This window comes from Xenopus laevis, chromosome 8S (genome assembly GCF_017654675.1).
Source record: "Xenopus laevis strain J_2021 chromosome 8S, Xenopus_laevis_v10.1, whole genome shotgun sequence".
Taxonomy (NCBI): domain Eukaryota; kingdom Metazoa; phylum Chordata; class Amphibia; order Anura; family Pipidae; genus Xenopus; species Xenopus laevis.
In genome coordinates, this window is record NC_054386.1 from 81,398,981 (window position 1) to 81,408,390 (window position 9,410).

At 41.0% G+C, this 9,410-nt stretch overlaps 1 protein-coding gene across 4 annotated transcripts; it reads right to left on the bottom strand.

Annotated features, from left to right (window-relative positions):
- Positions 1–316: 316 nt before the first annotated feature.
- On the bottom strand, positions 317–9,127 carry nelfe.S (negative elongation factor complex member E S homeolog). Of its 4 annotated transcripts, none has more exons than XM_018231761.2 (11): positions 8,978–9,127; positions 6,400–6,494; positions 5,756–5,825; positions 5,307–5,452; positions 5,094–5,168; positions 4,964–5,001; positions 3,502–3,728; positions 3,101–3,245; positions 2,963–3,017; positions 1,585–1,687; positions 317–775 (listed from the first exon to the last, which is right to left on the bottom strand). In XM_018231761.2, the coding sequence occupies exons 2-11, from the start codon at positions 6,472–6,474 to the stop codon at positions 702–704; spliced, it is 1,008 nt and encodes a 335-aa protein (XP_018087250.1). In that variant the 5' UTR covers positions 6,475–6,494; positions 8,978–9,127; the 3' UTR covers positions 317–701.
- Between the last annotated feature and the right edge of the window lie 283 nt (positions 9,128–9,410).

Consider the following 9,410-nt stretch of genomic DNA (forward strand, 5'->3'; position numbering starts at 1 on the left):
TTGTCCTTTAACTAAAGAAGTAGCTATAAATGTTGTACATAATATTTTGGGCTTCTGTACAAGCCCAAGGCAACCACAGCCCTTTAGCAGTAAAGCTCTGCGTCTCCAAAGATGCCCCAGTAGCTCCCCATCTTCTTTTCTGCTGATTCACTTTGACAAGTTAGAAGTCCTGGATCATTGCTGCTATTGAGAAACTGAAGATGGTGCAATAAGTTTAGTAAATAAAAGATGGCATTTTTAGCCGTCTTCCATTTTAGCGTTTAGTTCTCCTTTAAGAGGATGTGGGGGAGATAATATGAATTGTGGATCGCATGAACACTTTTGAGTTTTTGGCTTTATTTGCACACATGTAAAGGATTCTGTGCATGGGCAATTGCATTAACACAATTATACAGAAATGCGGCATACAATTATCCCAATGTCCACAAATAACCAAAAAGTAATTTTAAATGATAGTTTTACTACACATTCTAATGTTAATGGTATAAAAACGGCTACAAGAAAAGTGCAAATAATAAAAAAAGACAAAAATAGACATGATTTCCTGGGCATAGAAGATAAACATAGTCTTGTTTCTTTCAATAGTCAATAGACACTTTTTACCATCCTCAAAATTATTTTGTGTACTATGTACACATGGAAATTCATGGGCCGTGATCTTCTCTTTTCTTCACTTTTTATCAGCATCAGTTTGATTATCACTAAAAAATATCTTCAGAGTAATTGACTTGAGACCTCTTATCTCTGTGAGAACCTTTCACACTGTTCTGTACAGCTGTGGAGGGGGAAAAAAAGAGAATACAAGTTTGTGAGATTTCTTATAAATATCTAAGGACCAACCCAGGGTAGAAGGGGAAAGTTTTGTTACTGGTAAACTTTTCTTTGCTTTACCTATGTGGAGGTATAAACCTTGCGTCAGACAGCGGTACCCCAAAAAGCCTGTCCTGATAATGTTAAGAGCTACATTTACAGCTGGAAATGATTCATGGTTCATTGATACGGTTGTCGCTGGACCACCTTCATTCCTGGCATTGTGATCCAATTGTTGGACAGTAGGGCCCGCAATCGAATCAGCCCAACTTATCAGGGCATGACCCACTAGCCTCCACCCTTCTCAGCTATAGTCAGGTGATCCCACTGGTGGCTAATATAAGGGCAACCAAGTTTGGGAGTTTTACTTTGAAAGCAGCAAGTAAGTTGCAGGTAAAACGAATAACGAAGCAATAGAATTCTTAATGAATCAGATGAAAATTGAGTGTAGGATTGGCCATATATGTGATGACTGACGCAGTTGGCCAGATTAACTATACTGCAATATATGGACAAACAATCCCTGTTTTTTTTAAAGGTTAAGGCATTTTTTTAATAGCTGTAAGCACAAAATGTATCAATGTCTTAAATATATTTATAATGGGTTGAGTGTAGAGGACTCTTGTATTTGCCCACTAGTTTGTTAAACTATTCAAACAAGCGGATCTGCCCATGTATAGCCATCTTTAGAGATGCCATAACTCTGCAGCCTTCTGACGATCTATATACATAAATTACAACAGACAAAGATTTACAGATTAAGTTTCAACTCACCCAATGAACCCCAAACTGATTTTCCTGTAGCTGCCTCCAACATTGGCTGTTTCCGAGCTATGCTGACCTTTACCGGTATGTCTTCTATCGACTTGTTATTAAGCTGAATTGGAGGAAAAATTCAGGGAAACCAAGAATAAATGATTACAGAAATTCAAGAAACCGGACCCAACAGGGGCCTGAGGTTAAACCTCTCAAAGAACAGTTTGAGTTTGAGATTAAAGGGATTGTTTGCCTTCAAATCTTTTTTCATTTCAAATAGATCACCAGCAATAAAGACTTTTTCCAATAATTTACTATTTGTGACTGTTTTTCTAATATTGAGGTGGAAAGTTTAATTTTTCACCTTATGTCTAAAACAGCTTGGTGTCTACTAAATTGATACATTTCTTTGGTCATGCTGAGCAGAATACGGAGTTTCATTAAAGGCAGCTGTTTTAACGGATTTTATAATTGCCAATATTCCAAAGATACTGCTGAAAAATGTATTAATTAAATATATCAACTAAATGTATCAAATTATAACAGTTCAGAATATGCACCTGGATTACTGAGCTGCCAGACTGAAACCCTGGAGATGTTTAACTTCAATTCTGGAAAAAACATAATTAAGTAAAAAATGGAAAGCAGCTGAAAAAAAGTTTTTTTTCTGGTGAACAATCTGAAAACAAATCAAAAGGAAAAATTGTTTGGAAGGTTAAAAACCCCTTTAAAGGAAAAGTCTTCTTGCACTTGGGGGCACCCCCAAGTGAATGTATCGACTTACCTAAAACCCAGGGCCGGTGCTCCTATTGGCAGAAACCTGTGCCGGCCCGGGGTTATACCAGTGAGCACCACAGAGAGATCTTCTTCCTGCTTCCTCTTTCTTTGTGCGGTTGCGCATGCACAGTAGAACGAATATCTGAACTTAAACTAAAAAGTCGTCTATTTCGTTCTACTGTGCATGCGTTTGCCCGGGGAAATTTGAAGAAAGAAGAAGACGGAACAAGACCAGCCCAGGGTTTCAGGTAAGTAAATACAATCACTTTGGGTGGCTAACATTTGGCACCCCCAAGTGCAAACAGACTTTTCTTCTCCTTTAAGGCCTCGAATGCTTATCACAGCCAACGCCCAGGTCACAATAACTAAAACAAACATTTAATGAATTATACATAACACTGTTGCTTTTAAAAGAAAGAGCGTCTTTAATTTACTAAAAATTTCAGCATGCTGGAAAAACACCCAATTAAAGACTGCTAAAAAAGAAAATAAACACTAAGAATTATTTGAGTTATAAGTGTCTAATGCTCCCAAGTGACATAAAAAAAAAGAGAGGAGCATAGTAGGGGCCAAATGGAAAGGAGGAGGTAGTTAAAGGGAGCCATGAAGCATAACTCACCCCTGCAATAGCCTGGTCAGCTGACTCCATCTTCTCATAAGTAACAAAAGCACAGCTGGGAATAAAAGGCTGCAAATTACATGGCTACCCGTAAAAAAAAAAAAACACACTAGTAACATCCATACTTTGCCTACTTACTTCCTTGGAGCATCCAAAGAAAGATCAATAATGTTTCCAAAGCTGGAAAAAGCCTCATGAAGCATTGTCTGGCTCATGCCCACACCATGGACATAAACAGTATTACCTTTCCTCGGGGCCCGACGTTCAGGGAATGAATCTGATCCTACAGGTAACATCATAAAGGCACTGGTTAAATCACTGACAAAAACCCTTTTTTTCACACACATAAAAATCCAGCACCTATTTTAGTTAATGAGCCCTGTCAAAGAAGTTAAGGGAAATGAAGATAACCAGGTGATCCAAGACTAGCCCTCTATTTTACTACGTAACAAAAAGGATTATTTTTCAATTCATATTTCCAATGGAATTTCAGAAGTGCTTCATTAGGGTAACAAAAATAAAAGGCTGCTGCAAATTACTGCGGTAAAAGCCATCTCTGTCCCTTTCGTGATCTTTTTCCCGGTCTCTCTCACTGCGGTCTCGATCTCTTTCTCTGTCCCGATCACGATCTCTCTCTCTTCCACGGTCTTTATCAAAAGGTTCTCTGTCTAAAAGTTCCTTTTCTCCTTGACGGGTATCCTTGTCGCTCTCTTGTTCCTCACTTTCTCTCTCAACATCTTGCATGCGTTCACTGGGGCTGACAAAACTAGGAAGTAAAAAAAAAAAAAAAAAAAAAGAAAAGGTGAAAGGAAGGAAAAGGTACAACAGTACCAATAAATTAACAAGGAAAAATGAAATATGGAATTTTTAAAAGACAAAATGAAGAAAGCATATTATATGTCAAGGAAAGGCAAAAATCACTGGGGGGTGCCAAAAGTTAGGCTTGCTTGGGTGATTTTATTCACTTACCAGATACCCCAGGCTGATGCTCCTATCAGCAGAAATATACATGGCCTGGGGTTCTTCCAGCACGCACCATTGCTCAATCCTCTTCTTGCTTCTTCGCACATTGAGCATGCGCAGTCGAGTGAAAAAAAAAAAAGTTGTGTTTTTCACTTTACTGTGCACGCATCAATTCCTGGGATTTTGGAGAAAGAAGAAGCAGAAGAAGACGATCGCTCTGTGGTGCTCAATAAGAACCACCATGGGCCGGGCAGTATTCTGATAACAGGAACCTGGGGTATCAGGTAAGTGTTTATAATCACTTGGGAGTGCCTAACTTTTGGCATCCACAAGTGACTTTGACTTTTCTTCTCCTTTAAAAAACAAAAACCATGAGAAAGGTATACAACATGTAAGCTCTATTTATTTATGCACAACATAATAGAGAAAAATCTTGTTATATTTGCTAGTTAGCATGGATTAACACAGAACTTGTTTTATGAAAGTGAATACTATTTTTAAAGGAGTTGCTTTTCTTCCAAACAATTTTTTTTTAACTTAGTTGGTATCAGATAGTTCATCAGAAATAAAGTATTTTTTCAATTGCTTTATATTCTTTATTTTTATAATTTTATTTCATGAAGTTTAAACATTGTTGCTGGTGTTTCAGTCTGGCATCTAAATAAACGAGGAGCAGACACTGAGCCAATACAATCTGCTACATTTGCGGATACATTTTCTCAGGATTTCTCAGTTAGCAACTATTGTATCAGTTATAACAGCCGCTTTTAATGACATTCCGGGGTTATGCTCATCAGGGCTAAACATAAGAAATTTATCAGCAAATGTAGAAAATTAGTTTGTATAGTTAATGTAGTCCCCTCCCAGGGATACATGAGAAGGTAAAAAAACTTCAATATTAGAAAAACAGTCACAAATAAGGACTAGACGTCAATTTAAAAATATATATATTTCTGGTGTACTACATCTGATCTACTAACATAGGCACAAGTAAATGACAAGTGTAAAGAAGCTGTGAGACATGTAGCTTCTCTTTACCTTTCATAGAGTGATTTTCTCTGAGATCTTCTGGAACCCTGTATAAGAGATGAAGAGGTTGGGCATTATTTCATGTGCTACATAATGTAGTTCTCAGCTAATTCTTCCCTTTAATTTGTGGCCCTGTTACCTCTGTCTGTTCCTCATCTACAGAAATGCTGCGCTGGAAAGGCTGGAAGCTTGGAGCAGGTCCCTTATCAGGGTCCTGAAAAGATATAAAAAGAGTTTGATGGCCGTTACAACATTCATAAATGGTCAATTCACAGATATGTAATACGGGAAAAGCATTGAGAGAATTGATTTACAAAAATATCTTTCACTTGACAAAAGAAAGAAACAGAACCTTGAGTTTGCCTTCCAAGGTTCGAGAACGTTTGAAGCCACTGTTTTTTGTCCCTGACTTTATAGCGCTGATTGCTCCAGTCTTCACTAACATCTTTGCTTGTTCTGTAGCTGTAGCTGTGTCAACTGCAGGCTGGTCCGACAGAGCTGAGAACATTTTTTATAATACAAAGGCAGAGGTAACACAGAATTAGGTGAAAAATAGCCAAACAGTATCACAGGACAAAGCCATGACAGAAATAAATCCAAAAATTAGAAGAAATTGACTGTAAATGAGAGAGAGAACTAAATACAGAATGCATGGAAAGTAATTGTAAGACAGAAGAGTGAACAAACAGAAAACAACAGCAACAGATAAATAAAGATGAGACCCAAGGCACCAGAGAATTTCGAATGATAATACAAAAAAAAAAAACAAATGTTTTTAATGTGCTGATTGAGTCAACTTACATCTCTTAATACCAGTCTGGCTTGTCTGGTTAGTAGATGTTTGCTTCTTTAAAGCAAGAAGGGCTTTTTTCTGCAAGAGAGAAACAAGAACAGGAGAATAGATTCTGCCAGTGATCTCCAACCTGTTAAAACTCATTGTTCAAACACAACATAGAACACAATTGTATCTGAGGTTGTAAGAGAACCGTATTGTGTCCACAAGATATACTTGGTAATGTGCAATTTAATGCAAAATACAATAACCAAACCCATAAAGGAAATGTCAATGCCCTCTTTAAGGCTATTTAATACCTAAAATGACATGACCATGCCAGAATCAGAAACAAATAAGAATAGGTGGCTTCTTTATGCACAATCATCCCCACCCCTGCCCAGAATTTCCCCATGGTCTAACAGCTAAATTGTGGAAATTGCAAAGAGTTACTCAAATCCCAAAGAATCACAGCTGCCCATTGATTGTAGATACTGTAGCAGTTGTATTTCAGCCTATGAAATCTGGTCACTTTGTTGGACTATAGGGTAATGCTACGCTAGGAGTGAGGACAGATACTATAAAATGCATATAGAAATAAAAAAGGGGTAAATTAGATCCTTAAATGTATTTTAATATATTAGAGATGCAGTATGTTAGAAGGATTATTTACTTTCTTTTTCAACTTTGCAAACTTCCTCTGCAAAGCCTCCTCTTCTTCTGTAAGGCTTGTAGGCAGCAGTACCATGATGCTTGTGCAGAAGGGTTCTTCTGAAGAGAAAGATTTAACATAGCAGACGCCACATATATAATATAGAACAGATAACAAGTACTGAAACATATGTCACGTATAATATGCAACAATTACAAGTACTGAAAATCCATATACACTACAATTACAAGTACTGAAAATACATATAAAACTACCCACCAAAGTCTATGAAATTTAAAGCTAAAATGGCTGCCCATTTTGCATACAACTTTAAATCACTGGGGGGTGTCCATTGTGTTGTTAAGATGGCCATAGACTCAAAGATATATAAGTGATAATAATCACTGGGGGGTGCCTAACATTTGGCACCCCGCAGTGATTTAACTTTTCTTCTACATTTACTTTTACAAAAAATTCACATCACATATAACACTACAAGTGATCAGAGCTTGATCTAGAGGTAGGCAGAAGAGGTATGTGCCTATGGAGCAACGGTTGGGGTGCTAGGTATGTACTTCTGCTATGTGCCTACCCCTAGTCCAGGTCCTGTTCTATGTGCCTACCCCTAGTCCAGGTTCTCTTCTGTGTGCCTACCCCTAGTCCAGGTTCTCTTCTGTGTGCCTGCCCCTAGTCCAGGTTCTCTTCTGTGTGCCTGCCCCTAGTCCAGGTTCTCTTCTGTGTGCCTGCCCCTAGTCCAGGTTCTCTTCTGTGTGCCTACCCCTAGTCCAGGTGCTCTTCTGTGTGCCTATCCCTAGTCCAGGTCCTCTTCTGTGTGCCTATCCCTAGTCCAGGTGCTCTTCTGTGTGCCTACCCCTAGTCCAGGTCCTCTTCTGTGTGCCTATCCCTAGTCCAGGTTCTCTTCTGTGTGCCTACCCCATGTCCAGGTTCTCTTCTGTGTGCCTACCCCATGTCCAGGTTCTCTTCTGTGTGCCTACCCCTAGTCCAGGTTCTCTTCTGTGTGCCTACCCCTAGTCCAGGTTCTCTTCTGTGTGCCTACCCCTAGTCCAGGAACTCTTCAATGTGCCTACCGCTAGTCCAGATCCTCTTCTGTGTGCTTACCCCTAGTCCAGGTGCTCTTCTATGTGCCTACCCCTACTATGTGTCTTCCCCTAGTCCAGGTGCTCTTCTATGCGCCTACCCCTAGTCCAGGTTTTCTTCTGTGTGGCTACCCCTAGTCCAGGTTCTCTTCTGTCTGCCTACCCCTAGTCCAGGTCCTCTTCTGTGTGCCTACCCCTAGTCCAGGTTCTCTTCTGTGTGCCTAGCCCTAGTCCAGGTGCTCTTCTGTGTGCCTACCCCTAGTCCAGGTGCTCTTCTGTGTGCCTACCCCTAGTCCAGGTGCTCTTCTGTGTGCCTACCCCTAGTCCAGGTCCTCTTCTGTGTGCCTATCCCTAGTCCAGGTGCTCTTCTGTGTGCCTACCCCTAGTCCAGGTGCTCTTCTGTGTGCCTACCCCTAGTCAGGTGGTCTTCTGTGTGCCTACCCCTAGTCCAGGTGGTCTTCTGTGTGCCTTCCCCTAGTCCAGATCCTCTTCTGTGTGCCTATCCCTAGTCCAGGTGCTCTTCTATGTGCCTACCCCTACTATGTGCCTTCCCCTAGTCCAGGTGCTCTTCTATGTGCCTACCCGTAGTCCAGGTCTTTTTCTGTGTGCCTACCCGTAGTCCAGGTCTTCTTCTGTGTGACTACCCATAGTCCAGGTCCTCTTCTGTGTGCCTACCCCTAGTCCAGGTTCTCTTCTATGTGCCTACCCCTAGTCCAGATCATCTTCTGTGTGCCTACCCCTAGTCCAGGTCTTCTTCTGTGTGCCTACCCCTAGTCCAGGTCCTTTTCTCTTCTGTGTGCCTACCCCTAGTCCAGGTTCTCTTCTATGTGCCTACCCCTAGTCCAGGTTCTCTTGTGTGTGCCTACCTCTAGTCCAGGTGCTCTTCTGTGTGCCTACCCCTAGTCCAGGTCCTCTTCTCTTCTGTGTGACTACCCCTAGTTCAGGTCCTCAAGTCATGCTCTCAATGGCAGTCCTTCTCCCCCACCACCAGTTTGTCACTTCTCTCACTTCTGGGGGGCTTTGGTGGATGTTAGACAGGACTGAAATCTTCGTTGGGACCAGCAGATTCATTTTGGTCGCAGCATGGGTGGAATTTAAGGGCAGCTCTGTACTGTCTGTAGGACAGTTGTCAGACAACTCGTAACTTGATACAAGACAGAAACTTCCCAAATGTGGCCAAGATTAAGGTAGAACAAGCCCCCATACTGGTCAAATGCTACACACGTACTACACACTCCATATATGTTCCGACTGACAGAACTGCAGGAAGCAAAGAGCAACTGACTTTCATTTCCTCCCACATGTTGCAAATGCAGATTCGATTTTCAGATGACACCGTCCCCAACCTGCCGTAAACGCCGCATATGTTCAGTCGAATTCCGCGGCACATATATGGCTTGCTTAGCACTACACTGTCCAACATGCAGGTTTCCAAAGCTCCCCGATATCATCGGGTTCGTAGACCCAAATCCACTATATCTAAGCGATAAACACACACGTACCTCTTTATTTACTTTTCCTTAAAGCCGGTCGCGTTCATTTTACGTCACACCGCTTTACGTCAAAGGAAGAATCCAGTCTCTGCCCCTTGTCACAGCGATTGCCCACACTGGATAGAGTAGTGACGTCGAGGTCACGTGACACTTGCTGATAGGACGGTGCTCGATATGGGACAGGTGGAGTAGTAGAGCGTATTTTGATTTCGGGATAGGTGAGAAAAGTTGGGAATAGATCTGTAGCGACTATGGTGTACTTATTAAGATATGCTCAGCTGCTAACCTGTCATCCCACAGAGTTCTTCTTAGTCGTGTATGTGTGTATATTTGGTTTTTATACAGCTACTTATGTACACAGTGCTGTACAGCAGAACAAGGGGCACATTTACTAAGGGGCAGATTTATCAAGGGTCCAAGTGAATTCAAGGGAATTTTCGAA